Source organism: Ascaphus truei, chromosome 2 (genome assembly GCF_040206685.1).
Source record: "Ascaphus truei isolate aAscTru1 chromosome 2, aAscTru1.hap1, whole genome shotgun sequence".
NCBI classification, from domain to species: Eukaryota; Metazoa; Chordata; class Amphibia; order Anura; family Ascaphidae; genus Ascaphus; species Ascaphus truei.
The window spans coordinates 100,548,415-100,570,253 of NC_134484.1; the positions used below are offsets into that span (position 1 = coordinate 100,548,415).

Genomic DNA, 21,839 nt, shown 5'->3' on the forward strand with positions numbered 1-21,839 from the left:
TAATACTGAACGTCTCTACTGTAAATACATATTTTAAGTAAACATTCTGAACTGAAATAGACCCAATAACTTGGTCTGACCATGTGCCCATAGATTTAACTTTTAGTCCGACATTTGGCAAGAGTAGTCAGTTTAATTGGCGGTTGACTGACTCCTTACTAAATTATCCGGAGATAGAACGCAAAATAAAAGAATCACTTGAAAAATATTTTAATATAAACAAGGACAAAGTGGAATCTCTGGCTCTTCTATGGGAAGCACATAAGGCCACGATTAAAGGGGTTATTATATTAATCGCATCACATAGAAAAAAGACCAAAATGAAGTTAGCGCAGAAGCTAACAGAAAAAATCATTCGCTTAGAACAGAAACCTAAAAATTGCCCATCGCAAAAGACTTATAAAACTCTTTCTGCAACCAAAGACGAACTGAAACCGATCCAAATAGAGGAACGGAAAAGGCCCTAAAATGGACAAAACAGGGCTATTGTGACAAGGGAAATAAAGCGGATAGAATCCTAGCGAGTAAGCTTAGAGGGAGAAGATAGAAAACACAAACAACAACTATCAAATTTAATAATGAAGATATCACCTTTAGGCCCAGATACAGTACATTACAATTCTGTAACCTAAAAATTCGCAATTATCTCCAAAAAACATGCCTTATTTTTATCATGCACCATCAAAAATAAGGCACTTTTAAGGGACTTCCGGTGACGTCACCCGGTATGGCTGCGTGAGGAGAGAGCTCCACGGACCCTCTCACAAAAACACATAATCAGCGCTTTTCCCCCGATCTGTTTTCCCCCCAATAGCCTACCTGGGAGAGGCCTTACACCGCCAATTAGAAGCAGAGGAAGAAATCATCTGGCTGGGAGAAGAAGTCTCCTACCTGAAAGACGGGCTGGAGTATCAGGAAAACAGGGACCGACGGCAGAACCTGAGAATCCGAAACATCCCTGAGTCGGTCCCTCCTGACCTCCTCCGCCCATACCTCAAGAAACTGTTTAATTCAATCTGTGGAGACCTGGATGAAAGAGACACAGAGATCGATCGGGCTCATCGTGCCCTAGGACCTAAGTCGGATGACCCCCGCCGCAGGCGGGATGTAATAATCCGCCTACACAGTTACTCCATGAAGGAGAAAATCATAGGAGCCTGCCGCGAGAAGGATTATATACAATTTGAGAACGAGCCCCTACAGATATTCAATGATCTGTCCAAGATCACAATGGCCCGCCGCCGTGAGTTCCGACCCCTGACTTCCCTCCTCCGTGAGGAGGGAGTCAAGTACCGCTGGGGATTTCCCTTCAAATTAATCGCCAATAAAAATGGTAAATTTCTCACCTTAAGACGTCCTGCGGAAATGTACAACTTCGCCCATGCACTTGGCCTGTCTCCTCCGTCCTCCTGGAACGAGGAAAGCACAGACCCCAGGAGCTGTACATCTGAAGAAGCCCCTAACCAAGCCACGGCTAGCCGCAAGTGATCACCGCACCTAGGAACTGAGTAACCCCCAAAGAGACTACTTCCGTTTTGCCCTGCTCCCCAATTCCCGCGAGAAATCCAGGAACGAGCCGAGGATCAGTCCAGCCGCAACGACGAGAGATGGACCCCCGACCGGACCACCCTGGAGAAGTCTCACTAAACCGCGACGCCCCCGGAGCCATCCTGAGTGAACCCACGCAAGAGCAGAAGGGAGAAGAACAGCCGCAGATGCCGAGGAAGCAAACACTCCATGGCCCCTCAACTCACCCGGTCCCGACAGTGAGAAACGCCCAGGCAGGGGGCCTGCCCTTCCTCTAGCTCCCAGGATACTGCCTGCAGCCACGGGGACATCACACACTGCAGAACTTGGAGGAAGCTCCGGCCGAGCAGCGAACGGTCTGTGTTGGGGGGGGGGGGGAGGTTTGAGATACATGCCTGGACCGTGAGCGAGGAGATGTGAGAGCCATAACCCCCTGCTCCCCGCTGACTGATCGCGATCCGCAGATGAGGGCTCTAGCCTGCCGCCTCACAACACTGATCCTGGCGCACTTGTTGACTATTAGTTTAAAAACTGTTGAGAAATATTTTCTGTTATACCCTTGATTTCACGCCCCCCCTCACGCCCCCCCTCCCCCCTCTGCACCCTCCTCCCCCCCCCTGCACACACCCCTCCCCCCCGCGCCCCTACCCCACCTCCCCCGCACCCCTACACCCCCACACCCACACTGCGTAGTCCCGCTCCCCACCCCCCCCCCCCAGGTTAATAACCGAGTTCAGGCACCCCCACCATTCTTGGGGTGTTTTGTGGGTGTGACTCGGTTCGGATTCCCCGTAAGAGATGTCTTCCTCTTTATTGGACTGGAAGGGCCACTCTTCCGTGGGGTAGGGTTCATTACAGGAACGGTGCATCTTGTCCTCCATTTTTAGGCTATCAGGTGTAATTTTCTTCCTGACCTCAGGAGGCGCTATTGCAGCTGTTGCCACTGTATTTACTAGAACCCCCAATTGTGGTAGTCCTACAGATGGGCATATTTTGCTTGTAGAAGTCGTAGCTCTCACTGGCATCTCTGTAGACTTTTCTTTCTTGGGTAATTTTTACAATATCAGCAGTACTGTGCATGCATTTTCTCTTATCAGGTATACAAGATGTGCAGTTGCTAGGTAAAAACGTCTATTTGCTTTACACCATTTACTTGCTAGGTATAATCTCTCATTAGGTATGCTGAATGTGTAGTTGCTAGGTAAAAACTTCTGTTTGCTTTACACCATTTACTTGCTAGGTGCAATCCCTCCGCTTCAGCAACAGAATTTGTTTTTCTGCTTGAGTTCAGTAATTTTCAGTCTCATCCTTGGGTATTATGGCATTCACACTTCACACTTTGGGTGTCTTGTTTTGCTCCCAAGATATATAGGCAGCACTACACATTGAGGCGGTCAGGTTATGCTCTGTGTCAGTGTATTACTTCCTGGTAAAACATTTTATAAATAAATAAATACAGGTATTAATTAGATTATTTTTTGTATTGTGGTCATTTGACAATGCCACCGGTAAATTCCGGCTCCAACTCCCAATCAGGTTGGCGACCTCTGTTCTAATGCATCTTGAAAGACATTCTTGGGGGTTCTGCAGAATATCAAGGGGTGTGACCAGGAAAATAATCCAGATGTTGTGTAAATGTACTAAATGTGAAATATCATGGGTCTAACCACGAGTCAGAAGAATCACAGATGATTATTTGTAACATTTACGATCACGCAAATAAAATACTGCCAAACATTTCATGTTTATGTGGTTGCAAAGGACAGATATCCAATTATCACTCAAACTTAGCACTAAAAGTATAAAGTTTGCCATCCATGCGTGTATGTTAAACATACAAACACAACAGTGAAGATGGTGTTCTTCTACGTATTATAGAAATTGGACATTTTTATATGTCCAGGCAGTTTTTTAAAGTATTTTTTTCCCTTTAGCCAAAAAAATGTCCCCCAGACATTTATGAGAGGGAGTGGGGGGCGGGGGAGGATACGCCCAGAGTGTGGGCTTATGCTGTGTTCCAATGCAGGAAGGTTGAGATATAAGCCAGGCATTTGGGTTATGAAATCAGAAATTCAATATAGAAGGGTGTGTGTGTCTATTGCACACGTGGAGTTCAATATTCTCAACTTCAAGCCCTCTCTGAAGTAATCTGATGTTATGCGGTGTCCTGGAACATGGTTGCATGTTTTCTGTCCTGAGGCTGCCAGCACTTCTCAGTGTAGATTGCTACAAATGTATCTTTCCCCTATCTTCCAGCCTGTTGCCTTGGCAAACCCCCCCGCACTTTGTCAGTTGTATTGTTCCTGCCTCCTCTGCTAGTTGGCATAATCTCAATGTGTTTCCGGTTAGCCCAGGCTAACATGCTTCCTTTCAGTTCCAGCAGCCATTGTGGATAGTCACAGCTTGTCCACCACCTTGGTAAAGTATTGCAATTTAACTCTCCCTTACTTTTGCCACCTCCCCAGTTCCCCCTTTTTTGTTATTGTTGCTGTTTTACAATAAAAGCACAAAATAAAGGAGGACTCTGTGTGCATCTACGGGGAGTAAGTTAACTGCCTGCCTCTACCACTTGCCACTGTGTGCTTGGGTCAGAATATGCGTTAACGTAATTAGATCTAATTTACTCCCTCTTATTTTATTAAACCGTCTCCATTTATTGTACTATACTGCATGTTCTTGTAATAATCTTTCTGTAATCTATGCACTGTACTAAGTATGTTCTTACACGCTTTGACCAGAGTAATTATATTTTCAGATACATTTTGCTACAACAGATTTTTGTGTTCTCATTACATATTTTGCTTAGTGAACAGGTACCAAGGACCTTGGCAATTACAATTTTCTTTATCGTTGGTGGTCGCTGCGATTAAAGATATAGTGACAGAGGGAGGGTATATATTCATTTGAGGGAAACTTTTATAGGTGAAAAGTGGAGCAGCTAGATAGCTGTGTGTATTAGCCCTTGCTCACAGGTGTGCCGTTCGTGACACTTCCCCATTCTCTCTCTCACTCCCCTTCTCACTCCTCCCCCTCTCTTGTGCTCCCTCTTGCTCACTATCCCACCCTTCCTCTCTCACTTAATGCCCCCTCATCACTCAATCCCAATCCTTCCCAAATTCTACCCCCATCTCACACTAAATTCCTCCCTTCCCACATTCAATAACCCCTCGAGCTCACACTTAACCCTCCGTCTCCCCCGCACTACTCTCACTCAATAAACCACCTCCTAACACTAAATAACCCCACCCCTTCCTCACCACACACACATTTTACCTTGGGGGATGTTAGTGGGAGGCCTCCAGTGCTGCGCCAATATCGCTGGAAGCTGGGCCAAATTTTCAGCGGGGTGAGGCTTACAGTGAAGGCCGGGCTGCAGCTAGGGAGAGTTCAGGCCTGGCAGTCAACAGAAGCCTGGAAGCTGGTCACCAATGTTGATCCCGACCTCCGGCCATACCTGGTACAGTGTCCCAGCTCTCCCCCCTGTCGGCTGGCCCTGGTGGTAGGGACAGAGTGAGAGGTGGGGGCCCACTGTAAAAACCTGTATATTTTGATTGTACATAACAGGGTGTTTTGTGACTACTGCCACAGGGTCTAGTGGTATAAATGGCATAAATATTCAGACAAGAGGAAAAAACAGCTGCAGATTACATGCTGTTATGATTAATTTTTTTCTCTATCAAATTGACATGTGCCCTGAATCCAAAATGAAAACCTGTTGCCAAGTTTTGGGAAAACCAAAACACGAAAAAAATGTTACACCAAAACAAGTGCACATTTCGACTTCTAGAACCTCAAGATAATTTCATTAGATAAATTAAGAGAATTAATTCTAGCCACTTACATATCTTTTTTTCAATATACAGTTGAAGGAGCTTCTTTCCATCCATGTGACGATAACTATTGTGGACCCTTCCCGGAGTCTGAGCCGGAAGTAAAGGCGGTTGCTCAATTTATCCTCAAGCGAAGAAAACAAATAAAAGTCTACCTGTCTTTTCATGCTTATGCCCAAATGTTGCTCTATCCTTATTCTTACCAGTATGAAGCAATTCCAAATTATAACTGTGTGGTAAGTCCGTACTGGGTTGTGTGTTTTAAACAGTGACATGCTCACTCGTACAGTAGTTGCTATGACATAGTATTTACATGTTGAAGAGCGTTTGGCGTATATATATTCTGCAAGATCTGCTTTTGTAATGCACATACAGTACAATGAGTCCCCAAAAAATATGCACTAACCTACTGTGAAAGGGTGCAATAATTTTCCTGCGTGCCAGCTAGGGTTGCCAAGCGGCTTCTCCAAAAATACTGGACACATCGGTGAAAGGTGCGACGTGCTTGAGACACACACATGCTCGATACACACACAGACGTTCGAGAGACACACCTCTTTCTCCACTCCATGCTGTTTCCTCCTTTCAACAAGAAAAAACAAAAAAGTGTAAAAGCGCCGAATGGGTTGTTGGTTTGAATATGGGCACTGAAGCAAAATAAAAAGCAAAAAACAAAAAAGTCATGTGACATGAACCAGTCCGGTGCAAAAGAGTGTTTGCTATAAATGAGTATAAGTATAGATGAAATTGAAGTAATCACAACCCGGTGGTGGGTGCAGCTTCTTATAATAGGGAACCCCCAGTCCCTAGTGTGAACGTAACAACAAAAAGAAAAAAGTGAGAAGCGCAGACAGTGGGGGTTGTGATTAAACTAATGTTCTTTATTAAATGAACTAGTCCCAGGGAAAAACCCTCTAGGACAACAATAATGAAAGATCAATACATAAATAGTAGTTAAAAAAATAGTGCTGATGGAGTGGATATGCGGTAACACTTAATCAGTCTCCAGGGGATTGAAAAACGGCAGTTACCCGATAGATAGTCTTAGTCCTGTAGGTAGTGCACTGCCCGGGCAGGTATTAATGAAGAGGGGTACCCCAGGGTTGAGACAATGTTGGAAACGCTCACCCTTTGAATACTGCAGATCCTTGACGGTCCTGTTTTCCCTCAGGTCACAAAAGACCGCTCCGGTGCACACAGCTTGAATGTGCTGCAACTCGCGATACCACGCAGCCCTCCGGGTGTCCGGGTCTGATGTCACTTCCGGCTGTGATGTCACAACACCGGCATTAAGTGTTACCGCATATCCACTCCATCAGCACTATTTTTTTAACTACTAATTATGTATTGATCTTTCATTATTGTTGTCCTAGAGGGTTTTTCCCTGGGACACACATGTCAAGTATTGCCTCTCAATTTTTCCTGGACAAAATGTCCAAATACAGGACAGTCCAGTTCAATACTGGACACCTGGCAACCCCAAGCCGGTCAGGTCACTATGTCCAGAGAGGTAATACCAGACACACACATGTCTAGTATTGCCTCTCATTTTTTACTGGACAAAATGTTCAAATACAGGACAGTCCAGTTCAATACTGGACACCTGGCAACCCTAGTGCCAGCATGCAGCAGCCTAAAATGTAAGAACGTTGATCATCGCTTTTATTGCATTTGATGTTGATCCCTTGGGTTCCACCTTCTACTGAATGCCAAGCCAGAGATTACATTTTAAAATGTTGTGCTTACCTTCGGACATCCTCCTGTAATCTCCCCCTGCAACTGCTGTCAATATGGCTGCGCAGCATCAAATGTTGCCGCGTTGCCATGACAATGGGATGCTATGTGACGTCATGCAACATCAAGTTGCCATGAGAACGGGACGCCTTTTGGCGCCGATGTGTCACGTGATGTCACGTTGTCATGGCAACGTTGCACCGCGTGACATCGCAATGTAACATCGCGTTCCATTGCCATGGCAATGGGCTTCACGTGATGCTGTGATGTCACACAGCATTCCCGTTGTCATGGCAAAGTGGCGCCACTTGACAGAAGTTACAGGTGGAGATGCCGGGAGATGCCGCCGAACAGTGCCGCGCGCAGGTTTTAAAAGTTGAAACTAAATTAGACTTGGAGGATGTAGTCAAACCACAAAAAGAGCAAACGGTCTATTACACGTGGAAACATTAATAAATCAAATTGTAATTTGGTGCCTAAAAATCTTGCCTTAACTGTACCAATGAAAACTCCCAATAAACATTCAATATGTTGAGTGGGCGAAGTGAATGCAGAATGCTTTCTTACATTGATGGAAACACATGCACATACAATTGTACTGCAGTAAGAATGGGCAAAGTTTTACAACTTTGTATGTGCATGTGTTTCCATCAATGTAAGACAGCATTCTGCATTCACTTCGCCCACTCAACATATTGAATGTGTACATAATATCTATATGTCTAGTTTGTGGACATATATGACCTTCCCAATTTCAAATTCTTGCTGGAACTGAGTTCTGAATAGATTCTCTAACTGCAGTTGTTTACCAAAGATTCCTTATGGCAAAATGGACAGTAGTTGTAGCAAAGAAAATAAATTAATTTGGGTCGTTGCCCCCCATAAATATATGTCCAGTGCTTTGAGTGAACAGCAAGAGGACAATATACAAATTAGATATTGCCAGATATGGCACGTGTTTATAAAATTGAGTCCGTAACGTATTTCAAATGAATGCAATTGTTTTTTCAGCCAGCGTGCCAGTTTCACTAATAGGGGCCTATTCACTAAACAGTGATAACTGTGCACTATAACGGCTTTTTAACGTCTTTAACGTTTAACACTCTGAGGCAAAAAGTATTTCCGACATGCCAAAAAAGCTCCAAATCGCTTTTTTTTTTGCCAGTAATTGCTATAAACTAAACAGCGATACGCTTATCGAACTTTAAAATCTGGCGCTAAAGATACTGCAAGATGCATCAAAGCATTTTCTTTTTACTGCACAGGATTGATATCGGAGGCCGGGGGGGACCCCCATGGGTGTCCGCAGTGTTGCCACCTTCTACTGAAGGCCAACCCGGAGGGAAAAAAATATATCCCTTACTTGGTGCGGCTCCCGGCATCCTGCTGCAATTCCCCCTCCAACTGCAGAGAACATGGCTGTGCGACGTAAAATGACGCCGCATTGCCGTGACTACAGGACGCTACGTGACATTATGATATTATGCTGCGCCGCGCCGCATATCATCACGATGTCACGTAGCGTCCTGTTGTCATGGCAACCCGGCGTCATTTGACGCCGCGCAGCCTTGTTCACTGTATCTGGAGGGGGAATTTCAGGAGAATACCAGAGACGCTGCCGTACCCCACCACCATCCAGAGATTGACAGGCTAAACCAGTAGCCTGGAGGCAAGTGCCCGAAACCCGGAGTCTCCAGGTCAAACCAGGAGAGGTGGCAACCCTGGGTGTCCGGGGGTGTCCGCCGGCCTCCGGTATCCGGTATCAATCCTGTTCGTTAATAAAAAAATTGCAGCCAGTTTCATTACCTAAGCGGCTAACCATGACACTTCATAGTTGTTGGTAAAGGGGGTAGGTGAAGCTTGTAGTTGCCCCAGGTGTGCCCCCAGAAGGCCCCAGTGGGTGTTTAGGCCTTGAGGGAGGGTGGCCGTAGAAGTTAACCCCTTCATTACCTTAGCGGTTATATAATGAAGGGGTTAACCCCTTGCGCTACCCTCCCGCAAGGCCTAAACACCACCCTGGAGTAACTACCACCTTCACCCACCCCCTGTACCAACAACAGGAATGGATTAAAGTGCTATTAACCAAAGATGGCTAATAGAGCTTTTACCTAATTCCCCCCCAAAAATTACAGTGCAATACATTAAAATAAATACAAACTCACCCCAACACATACAGTACAGTAAAGGGCAAAAATACTATTATCCAGATATGGATTATAGTGTATTTGCCCATTTAAAATAAAACCAGCCAGCATAAAGTAAAAAAAAAAAAAAAAAAAACTTGCACTTACCCCTGCCAGGATAAAGGCCGTCCTCATCCTCATCCCCGTCCTTGTCCTCCATTGGCAGGAACATAACAATACAAAATACAAACTAATGGCCCTTAATCACTTTAGCGGTTAGTAACCACTATAGTAATTAAGGTTACTCCCCCCTCCTCTGCTGCCCACCGGCAGGCCTGACCACTCTCCCAGGGGAAACTACCCCCACCCTCAGCCCCCACTACCCATTGATTGGCACAGTGTAAAATAAATGGTCATGCTTTGCCACTATAGCAATAAATGGGCAAGCTAAGGCCTCGGGCATGGTCAGCGCTTAAGCGCAATGAGAGCGGCTTTAGCAGGGGCTCGCTTACGCAAAATTCAAGCGCTCAAGGGAGCGCAGGGCCGGTCACGTGAGTGGTTCGCCCAATCACGGCGAACCAGCTCCATGACGTCACAGCCCCCCTCCCCCCCCCCCGACACGCACCCGGACGGCGTGCGGTCTAAGGCCAGGAAAAGCACCCGCTTTCCCTCAGCCTCAGCACGCCTCCGCCCGGCTCCCTTCACCCGGGACGCAGCCTAAGAAAGAACAAGCACCAAAAATACATTATAAAAATCAAACCAATCACCAAAAATAAACGACAATAAAAAAAAAACACTAAAAATAAACCATAAATTTAAAAAAAGCAAGCACAATAAAAAACACAAGAAACCAAAAAAGCAAACACCAAAAAAACAATCACCCAAAATAAACAAGAATAAAAAATTAAAATATAAAAAAATAATCAACTAAAAAACACAATATTTAAACAAACCAACCAACAAAACTACTTATAAAAGAAACAAAAACAAGCATTTGCCAAAAAATGCATTGCTTGTCACTGTATTCATCTATAGCCCTAAAGGAGCATAAACAAACAGATTGGCAGTAAATGGGCAACCAAAAAAATTAAAAATACAATAAAAATAAAATTACATACTTTAAATGGTTTTCTTACCTTTTGATGTCTTCACCCTCCGATTCCGAATGCATCAGGAAGCTCTCGATCCACAACACAATGCACCTCAAATTCAGGTAACTTCTTTTCTTCTTTCTTCAGTCTTCTCTTCTGTATTTGTAATCCAATCCATTGGCGGATGTGGTCCCGTCGTCGTCTTGAGGTCAAATGAGACGGGACAGGCCTTATACAGCAGGGCCCTGCTCAGATGGCGGGTTCCGTTTCAGGCTGCCACCGTAAAGCGGAAATCGCTGTAAAGCGGGGCCCTAATGTACTGTATTGTACCTTTTGAAAACCAAGATGCAGAGCTGTAAACCGACTGTTTCGCTGACAAATGGCATCTGACAAGGACTTGCGCAGGCGCTAAAACTGTTGCTTAGTGATAGCCGGATACTCAGCTGCTGTGCGCGTCATGCCGAAAATCACCGGAAATACTGAACAAGCGCCGAACCTAATGAATATGGGTATATATTGGGCAACGCTGTATGAGTGGAACGCTGTAAAGCGGGGCCCTACTGTATAAGGCCTGTGATGTCACATTTGAGAGTGTCAAATAATACACCTCCAATCCAATCGTACCATGTGGCAGAATATTTTTTTTTTTTAAAAAGGATGGGACGTCATGTAAAGGGAAGGAAGCCAGCAAATCAGGAAGGCTGTGCTTCACTCCCTTTAAGATGACGTCACCAAAAAACAAGATGGCTGCCATCACGTTACTCCAACCTATCGGATTGTGAGATATACCATGTGAGGCATCACATGGTATATCCTCAATCTGATTGGTTGTAGTAAACCATGTGAACCATCTATATTTTTAGGATGTGACGTCACTTCCTTTCGATAACGTCACATCCTTTGAAAAAAATGGAATCTGTAGAAAATCATGTGTTTTACCATGAAAATTACCTACTTACCATATGGTCGTTTGAGTCAAGATAGCAAGTGTTGTTTTTAAAATAAATAACTCAGGCTAGTAACTTGTCCAACTAGCACATATGGCAAATAAAATATATTACCACCTTTTAGTGAATGAGGCCTAGTGAGAATTACGTTTATGAGCCATGTGCTGTTCTCCACTGATGGAGATAGAAATCTCCTTCCGCAGTCAATTAACATGTTCATATTTATTTCCTAGTGCTTCAACTAGCAACGTTTTTGTAAGTCTGAATTTGGTCTCCTGTGTTTTTTTGTTGTTGTTTTTTCTTAGTTATTTATTTACTTTGTTTCCCTTGATACAGGAAACGGCTGCCCGTAATGCTGTACTAGCTCTACGCTCAGCTTATGGTGTGAGTTACAGGCATGGTCCAGCCTCCACCATTTTGTGTAAGTTTTACTTAAACCTTTTTGTATTACAGTATACCAACTCCATTCATATTAGTTAACGATCTGCATTGCTGGCCCCTGATCTGCATTGCTGGCCCCTGTTACAGGAGTTAAAAAAATCAAATGCACTTTGTAATACCTTTCAAACCAACAATTCCCCCCCCCCCCTCTTACTTTAGAATAACTGGGGGAAAGGGGGGGGGGGCGAGCTGAGCACATCCATGTTGCTTCCAGCACCTGGGGTACCCCCATTTGCTGGTAAAATTTAGGTTTCAGTTCCTTTAATTTCTGTCTGAAAACTACAAATATAGCAGCTGTAGTAACCAATAGAAAACAGCAACGTAATCTCCCAATTACATTTCTGTTCCCTGCCAAAGACAAGGATGAGCCTGGCGGCCATATTGTTCTCAAATTCAACATTTAGTCTACGTGTACACCGTACCAGAGGAGTCCCATGGTCACTTTACCCACAGAATGTCCCCAAAGGATGCCCACCCCTTTAGGCGTGATCAGCGCATTCACTATATATATATATATATATATATATAAATATATATATATATATATATATATATATATATATATATATATATAAGATGGTTCAGAACAATAGGCACTCCGTCTGGTTGAAACAATGTGGGTGCAAATCCTGTATGGTATAAAATAGGCAATACGATACCGTTTGAAGACGAATATCAGAGGCAGCACTCCAGGTAAGTGGTCAAAAGAAATTTGTATTAACAAGACATCTTATCCAACGTTTCGGTCCTCGTGCGGGACCTTTCTCAAGGTGATGTGAGTTACAGAGTGAATAAGAACACATATATATACCCTCAAAACCCATGACACACAGGTGTGCCACATAAACATAATTGAACAATGCATTTGCATACATAATTGGAGACTGTCAAACCTGCAGCTATATCCAGCGTTGCCTGAAACATGTGAGTCTGCTCCTGTGTTGGAATGCACTAACCACATGAACATGGTTGGACAGTGCATTTGCATACCTAATTGGAGACTCTGTCATACCTGCAGCTAAGGCACAATGGCAAAAAGAGCCTCTAATGAATAGAACTGAGGGCTGTCACTGTGACTGTTGCTCCCTGAATGAGCAACAGAAATGTACAGTATAAACACACTTGTGCTTATACATTTCTGTTGCTCATTCAGGGAGCAACAGTCACAGTGACAGCCCTCAGTTCTTGTCCTGGAACCAGATTCCATATTCTCTGTCTCCCTTTGCAGCTCATGGGATTCATTTCTCCCTAGTTCAGCTGCCTGCTATTTTCCCTGTCCCAGCAGTTGCCTGCATGTGAAAAGGCTTTGGAAGAGGGAAGGCATGAGTTAAGCTTACTGGAACTATTCATACACCATTCGTGACCCTGGTTCCAGGAAAGTTCTATTCATTAGAGGCTCTTTTTGCCATTGTGCCTTAGCTGCAGGTATGACAGACATACAATTAGGTATGCAAATGCATTGTCCAACCATGTTCATGTGGTTAGTGCATTCCAACACAGGTGCAGACCCACATGTTTCAGGCAACGCTGGATATAGCTGCAGGTTTGACAGTCTCCAATTATGTATGCAAATGCATTGTTCAATTATGTTTATGTGGCACACCTGTGTATCATGGGTTTTGAGGGTATATATATGTGTTCTTATTCACTCTGTAACTCACATCACCTTGAGAAAGGTCCCGCACGAGGACCGAAACGTTGGCTAAGATGTCTTGTTAATACAAATTTCTTTTGACCACTTACCTGGAGTGCTGCCTCTGATATTCATCTTCAAACGGTATTGTATTGCGTATATATAGAAGAAGAGATCAGTGTATCTCGAAAGCTCGCACAAATAAAAGCATTTCGTTAGCCACAGAACGGTATCATCTATTTATTTTTTGATTATATATATATATATATATATATATATATATATATATATATATGCACACACTTAGTAAAGGTTATTGTTGTATTCTGTGTAGTATTATTATTGTTCCTGCATGGGGTTAGACCCACCAATTGGGATCCCCTACAGGTGGAGGCGCTGTCATCCAATAGCTCAGGTATACCCCAGGCTATCAGTGGCGGAGTCTCAGATCCCTGTGAGCCAACAGGTAATATCAGCACCCGTAGACTCTTCCCATAAAAGGGGTAAGAGGGCTACAATAGGTTTGTACACTAATGACAGTCTTCTATCATATGTATTGTGAACAGGTGACTAAATGTACATACAAGATACAATACAATATTCTAGGCCATAGAGATGTGAGATTAGAGCTGTATGTAAAATATCACTTCCTGAATATGCGGTGCTTACAATTAAACCTATGTTCTTTTTTTTTTTTTTTTTTTTCACAGGCAAATGAAAAATGTATAAACTCAGGAATAGGGGAATCCCTGGAATTTTAAGTAGCACATTACAGAATATATTGCAAAAAATATAATTGTATGGGTGATTGCTGCTTTAAATTGCGAATAATGATTTGCAGCTGCTTCCCCAGTTTAGAGAAAACAGACGTTACATTTTAATTTCAAGAGCACTAGTTTTTTCTCTGACGCACAGACCCTATTAAATTGCATTACCCAGCAATCCAAGACTTTTATATTTATGCTTTGCTTTTCAGATTTGAGCTCAGGTAGCTCCATGGATTGGGCCTACAACACTGGCATACCATACACATTTGCCTTTGAACTTCGTGACACTGGATATTATGGATTCCTACTACCCGAGTCCCATATTAAACCAACTTGTACGGAAACAATGCTTGCAGTGAAAAACATCACAATGCATTTTCTCAGGCGGTGCCGCTAAGAACCAAAATGTTTTCTTATTTTGATATTCATTGTCTGCTTTATATTCTATGGGTCCACAGTTTCAAACATCATGTTATAATACACACTGAAACGTGTCTTTTAATATACTCTTTTAAAAAATGGTGACTTTCTGCCCAATAAATAAATAAAAATGTTAAAATGTAATGCTGCAGAATCTTTACATTTGTGGATATAAGGTCGAGCAACACTAATTATTTTGAGACAGGGCATAGTCTATATGTGAACGCTCACCTGACTTTCTTGCGTCAAGGTCAATCTTAATCACACAACTTCAGTGACCAACAAGAAGGTTGTTCACTTGGGTCCCACTTATGTCACAGGAACACACCAAAACATTACGGGAACACGCAGCGAGTTCATGGAAATACTCTGCAACATCATGAGTACACTCAATGGGAATTCACAAATGCCCTGTGACACTGCCACCATGTCCCCAAGAGTTTCCTGACCACTGCTCTATTTTCAGCAATGGGGAACCCTGATGTTGCGATAAAGCCATGCAAGGGTTAAATAATGGGAGAAGTCCAGCAACCAATGGGTTAACTTTCTTTTTAAAAGAGCATTTTTTTTTCTGTTTCTTGTGGGGGCAACATGAATCATCATGGGGCCATGGCTCAGGCCCATAAAACCATAAAATTATCCATAAAACAATGTTATTTTATGCCAGATGCAACTACGGTCCTAATTCAATACACTGTGATGCTGCTCTCCATTGATGCGAATGGGACTGAGAGACTTCACTGTGTTGGAGAAGATACTTTATTCCATCTTTGAATCCTATATAACTGTAGCCAGGTCCCCTCTGGCTCCCCGGTTCCCCCTTCCTTACCTCCGTTATGGTAGGGGTGCTTGCGGGTGGCGACGGGCATGCCGGCGGCTCCCTTTGCAGGGCACCGCTATGTTTAAAGTGTTCACGCATGCGCGGAGTGTCACGCATGCGCAGAAGGTGTTCGGCAGCCATGTTGGGGTTAGCGCGAGGTTCGCGCATGCGCAGTCAGTGTGTGGAGTCCCGGCGGCCATTACAGATTGCACAGGCGCAGATAGTGCTAGCGGCGGCCATTACAGCATTGCGCATACGCGGTAAAGATAGCGCACGTGGCGCCAATAGAGTAGAGGCTCTAAAGGAACTACATTATCCAGAAGCCTCTGGGGACTGCCCTTTCATCCATATCACCTGCTGCATTACAGCCAATAGCGCTTACAGATTCTCCTGCTGCAAAGGGAATACATTGTTGCGCGCTGGAGTCAGGAAGCTGACAGTGGAGCACGAGTGTCAGTAGAGCTAGGACACAGACAGTGGAGGGTGTATAGGTGCAGGGAGGCAAGTAGCCCTGCACTAGGCCAGAGATCTCCCCTAGGTCCCAGCTAGGCCCTACTCACAGATCAAATTTGTGGTTGCTACAGGGACAGGCCCTTAGGTGGGGACCCGGCCCCTTTACTTGTTTGTTACTTCAGGGACACAGCCAGAACGCTGCGCAGCCCTGAAGGTTGTGGTCTGGGACCAGACCCTGTCCAAGTACAGAGACGGTTTCCACGGTGGGCAGGGACTCCTTTTCCTAAGTGTCAACTCTATGTCTGAAGCACTTCTTCCCATTATGTGTTATTTGTTATTTATATGATTGTCACGTGTATTACTGCTGTGAAGCGCTATGTACTTTAATGGCGCTATATAAATAAAGATGCACATACATACATATTCAATAAAGGTTTAAATATTCATGTAGGGGGCCTAAGAAAAATCTATCTACTGAAATGGGACATCACTTTCACAATGCGTATCTAACCCCTCTGGCAGCTAAAGGTTTTTTTATTAAAAACGTTATATTCCCAATGTTTGCTCGGCCCTAACTTCTAGGATCGACCAAAAATGTGTTTTACACACATACCATCAAATTAGGGGGTTTCTTTAAAACAGATTGAATTTGACCTTGTGTATCCCCCCAAAAATATATATAGCTATTGGTTTATAGTGCACCTTACCATTCCCCCTCTCACTATGTGCTGCATTGTGGGTTATGATATGGAGTACCTCTGATTTACAGATCAATCCTTCTTACTGACCAGTTCTTCTGGATAGAATGAAGGGTCACAACCTGAAGCTCTGGTGACTTGTAAGAAAGTCTGGTCCGTGTATTAAGAGCAACTCACACCAGTGGTGATAAACCGGTACAACAAAGGTAAACCAAAAGCATCTGGAATAAATAAAGCATTTAGCAGGGTAGATGGGCATATTTCAGGGCCGGCTTGATTACAATGCAGTCGTTGCCACTGCACTGATTGCCGGGGGGAGAGCGCGGGACCTCTGTAACTGTCTTACCTACTCCCCCTGAGATTTAGTCTCCTCCCGGCATCTCACACCATCATTATGTTTCTGTGACGTCAAATGGCGTCGCATTATCATGTTAATGCTATTTTACGTCGCAGAGCCATAATGACAAGAGCATATAGGGGGAGATACCGGGAGGAGATGCCGCCGGAGAAGGTAAGAGCCGAGGCCGCACCGCACATGTCACTGCACCGAGCCCCGCAAACATCCCAGATGGCCCTACATATTATGTATGGTGATGGTTGTTATCCTTTTTGTGTCTCTTCTTTTATGGGAGACAGCAGATGAAAATATCACTTGTGAGCACATTCACGTCTCAGACAGGTCTATAACTCTGTTTTTCACCATCATCACCATTGATCTGCTTCCACTGTAACAAGGGATTCTTGGAAATTACATGCAAATGAGCACACATTGTCACCTTTTGCTTCAATTCCATTTTGATATGGACCTCTATAAGCTTATTATGCCTGCCGCATTACACAGTTTTTCAGCACATCTTGGGTTAAGCGTAAAGCCAGTAAACCTACTCACAGACTGTTGTTTCTACCTTTTGGGTCTCATCAGTTTGAGGCTGGGTATACAGGCTTTGCAATATGAAGCTGGGATAGGTTTCAACCACCATAACTTTTATAGGAGAGAATGCCTGCTCCCTGGTGGCTACACTTAGAACTGCATGAGCCATCTTATAAAGTACTGTACAAGTCTCACACATCCATTCAATTAATTTACAACATTAATACTACATAATGCTCATCTACTTACCTTCCACCTTCAAGCAGCAGAACTGGTGACATTGTTTTGTATTTTTTTTATTATTATTTGTATATAGATTTGAAGCAGGGGGTCTCCGGATCTGAACCACATCATTTCAGCTCTGGGGATCCCCTGCATCCTGAGATATTTACCTCGGAAGTGGGTGCCGGTATCTCTCCGCAGTTTCCAGTAACCGGTTCCTGAGGAAGTATTTGCGAAACGCGTAGAGCCGCTTGCGACTGCTAAAAGGGGAGAGTGAGGCACCGTGTAGGCTATGCAAGTGTAACCTTGCTGACTGCAAACAGGATACGGACCCGCAGGGCAGTGGTAGGGAGTAATACACAGACCTTGGCCTGGGATCAGAGGCCTGGGATGCAAGGGTAATCAGGTACGTTCCGGGGTCGAGGCAGGCGGCAGGCAAAGGGTAGTCAGGTCCGGTTCCAAGGTCAAGACAGGCAGCAGGCAAAACAAAGGCAAGGGGAAGCTCAGATAGGACAAGGTGACCAATACTTTGCAGAAGCAAAGACTAGTAGCAACTGCCTGCCTTTTAATGGCCAGTGGCAACGACAACCAAAGAGAGGCTGATTTCCTGTCAGGAGAGTAAGGGCAGGATTTGCCAGGAAGCAAGATGGCTGTGGTGGCTTCGGGTTAGATTATATCACTTTCTGTCAGCATTCATCCTGAATGTTCAGACAAATCCCTTATAGCAGGACCGTGACCGCGATACCGGAAGTGACACGAAGTGAGAGCTGGTGCCACACTAGGTTGAAGAAGCAGTGAGACCAACATCTAGAACCTACTGTGGGATTTTACCCTATAATTCTCAACTTTATTTTACCCTGTATTCTCTACCTTCGATGCTTTTTTGTGTTTTAATGTGTGAGTGCAAATATTATACCTTTTCATTTATCTATAAAATTGGAAAAGCATCTGCACTATTGTGTGTGTTTTTCTATCCCTGGGGGTGTTGCCCTGATGTTTCTTGTACCAGCCACACCCCATACACCTGACCTTCACCAAGAGGGGGCTGATAGGAGACATCGTGGAGCTGATCCCTATCTGTTTGATTCATACTGCCTTTTTAATACTGGGGCCATGTGAGTTGTGGTACTATACGAGTGTAAAGGATTGGACTTCGGCTGAATTGGATCCCTGTGGCAGGAACAGCAGGGAGTGTGGCAGTGGTCATAAGCAGAGGTCAGAGGCAGGCGGCAGATAGCGTAGTCCGGTAACAAGCAGAGGTCGGCAACGAGGAGACTGGAACAGGACGATAGCAATAGCTAGCACAGCAGTAAACACAGGAACCTAGCAAGAACTGAGGAACCAGTATAAACAGGCAAGGGAGGAACAGGATTGGAGGTTTATATATGCAGGCTGAGAGGTAGAGCACTCGTGCAGAGGTGTCAGGTTTCAGGGTCTGGAATGTTCCTTAGTTTAGCAGCAGCAATCCTGGTGGACAAGTATAGGCACTGCAGGCTAGAACAAGACATTGAGAGAGTGGCAGCAATCCCGGTGGCCAACATGAGTACCGCAGGCTAGAATATGACAACGAGTAACCACAGAAATAATATCTAATCTTGAGTTTGGACATATTGCACAAAATTTTCTATATTTTTTTAATATTTTCGGTTTGATTCTGCACTCTCCTATATCACAAATACACTACTGATAATGATCAAGATATCTATTATTCCAAGTCCTGTTAAGCAGTAACCCGGGGGGTGGTCAGCTGAAGTCCTCAAGATAGAACAATGTAACGATGACACCAACTTTTATTAACACATTTATATTTCTGGGTACTTGATTGAACAGAACAAGTTGCAAAATAAATTGTGATTTATTTCCTTAATAGACAAACACACGACATCTGCAGAATACACTTAAAACAACACTCACTGGGATAAGGGAACAAAATAAATTGTCCTTTGCTTGCCAGTGCAAGAAATGCAGCCTTGGTTTTAAAAGTCCTGTGGTTATGTTGTTGTTAATCCCTTCACTCCTGGACTGGTTGATGTGTGCTGGAACAAAGTCTTGCATCTATACATCATGGATTAAAATTCAGGAATCACACTGGGGATACCTGGGGAGCCACAGTTATAGACTGCCCAAAGCTATCTTTAACATGTGGATCCAATCCCCTCGTGGGAACAAAAAAAACCACGAATAGCCAAGTTAACCACAGTTCATAAGACCGATCAAAAGGGCTGTCCGGTGGGCAGGGCGCATGGGTCAGGTTGACGCCCATGCCACTTAGCATACCTGGGCTACACCCATAACTTGGTGCCGCTCCGTCTGATTTTTGACCAATAAATTTCAATAGACTGGCATCTGTGATACCTCAGAATGCCGGCCGTGTATAACTTATGGGTATCTGGGTCTTTTCATAACTGACACCCTTTTAGACAGGGAGACTCTAAATCTGTGAAACCCCTTTTGAGGCTCGGTTATAACAATACCTACAGCCCATTGAGACTCCTTTGAGGCTCCGTCATAAAAATACCTACAGCTCATTTAAATGCTGGTTTCTATACTGCCATCATGTGTCGGTTAGAGGGTATGGCGAGCAATGCATTTTGTCTTTTCACATGGCAGCCAGGGAATGGCTTGTAAATGGGGAACAAAAACGTCTGGGACAGGGCAACCACAGTAATGCATAGCAAATCAGGTATTAACCCCTTCCTCCCCGTCACAAACAACAGGTCAGGTTTTCCGGATAGCTCTGTGTCATGATAATATCATGAGATGTTTTTTAATCCCTCTGGTGCTTCAGGGGTTAATGAAGGTACAAGTTGGGTTTCAAAATACAATGCATGGGGTTAATGACTTGTCATGGATCTATGCTGGATTTCAAAGGGAACTTAATTGGGGGATGGGGCTATCCTGTACGGCCCACTAAAAGTACCAGTTGGGTTGTATGGAGCTGATGGAGTCTGGAGGTAAGGGCAGTAGTTTTACCAGAGGTGGTAATAAAATGTGACCATTTTGACAACTTTACAAACATGATCCTTTTAGAACTACCTTCAAATGCAATCTCTAAAGGGTTCTGCAAGGTTCAGGGGTGTGGCTAGGAGAGTATTCAACCAAAGAGAGACTTTATTAAAAATTAGAATATCATGTGACGTCATCTGCTGAACATGCTGGGAGTTGCATGTGTGTATCCGTGGCCCCGAGTGGCATATAATGATTACAGACACAACAGGTTTAGCAGGTACTAAGGGACAGATATCCATTTTTTGCTCAAATTTCGGATTAAGACGGTCGTGATTAATCTGTAAGGACAGTCAGAATCTATTGATGTAGCTCACGTGCATGTAAGTATTACAGAATGAAAGTTATGAGTGCGTTTAGATATTGAGGGAAAGTATAAATGTCATAAAACTGTCAATCTGAAATCTGATTTACGAAGGGGTGGAATTATGTTGTTTCAATGGGGGAAAATTGTACTTAAAGTTAAGCAAGGGTTTATGAAAATCAGGTTGCAACAGAGGTGTGTTTGGAGCAAACATATGATATCTCATCTTGCTGCGCACCAGTGACCTCTCTGGGGAAAATTTATGGCATATGGTAATGTATAGGAGTTTTGTTTATGTTTATAATTTTTATTTTGAGAAATGGTTCTGCATCTATTGTAATTGTATAGTCTTGTAGTCCTTTTTCTGTAATCTAAGCACTGTATTTTTACATATATTAAAACATTTAATAAGTAATGCTTTGGGGTCTGAATTAACTTTTGCATGCTCTGGAGAGAGTATTTAGATTTTCGGACACATTTTGCTACAACAGATTTGTGTGTTAAGTACATAGTTTTTTCTATTATAAACAGGTACCTGAGACCCTGGCAAATATTATTTTTATATCTTTTATTTGCATACCTATCTCGGAAGTTGGAAGTGTATAGATATGATATCATTGGAGGTACCTTGCGCAGGCGAAAGGTGAGATGGCTAGAGTAGCCATGTCTATTAAAGGATAGGGTAATTGAAAGAAGCACAGCCAGAATCCAGGAAGCAAATACTCCAGGACAACTCCAGATAGTATGAAAAACTATTTAATGCACAAAAAGCTCAAAAACAACAGTGTATGAATGCACCAACACATTTAATCCAAAAAGGACTTTATCAATGTGACGATAGCCTACACAGGTCTATTAATATTACACAAAAATAACTGGGGTTGAACTGAACGAGGCTTAAGATATAATAAAGTGATTTTATTCCTTTGGATAGGTGAACACACGAATAATA

At 43.7% G+C, this 21,839-nt stretch overlaps 1 protein-coding gene across 1 annotated transcript in view; it reads left to right on the plus strand.

Annotated features, from left to right (window-relative positions):
* The window catches only part of CPA6 (carboxypeptidase A6), a 206,632-nt gene extending 192,014 nt beyond the window's left edge, over positions 1-14,618 (plus strand). The window contains exons 9-11 of the mRNA XM_075589028.1: positions 5,391-5,593; positions 11,589-11,673; positions 14,303-14,618. Coding sequence (XP_075445143.1) covers positions 5,391-5,593; positions 11,589-11,673; positions 14,303-14,490 — 476 coding nt within the window. The 3' untranslated portion in view covers positions 14,491-14,618. The remainder of the gene's footprint in view (positions 1-5,390; positions 5,594-11,588; positions 11,674-14,302) is intronic.
* The last annotated feature ends 7,221 nt before the right edge of the window (positions 14,619-21,839 follow it).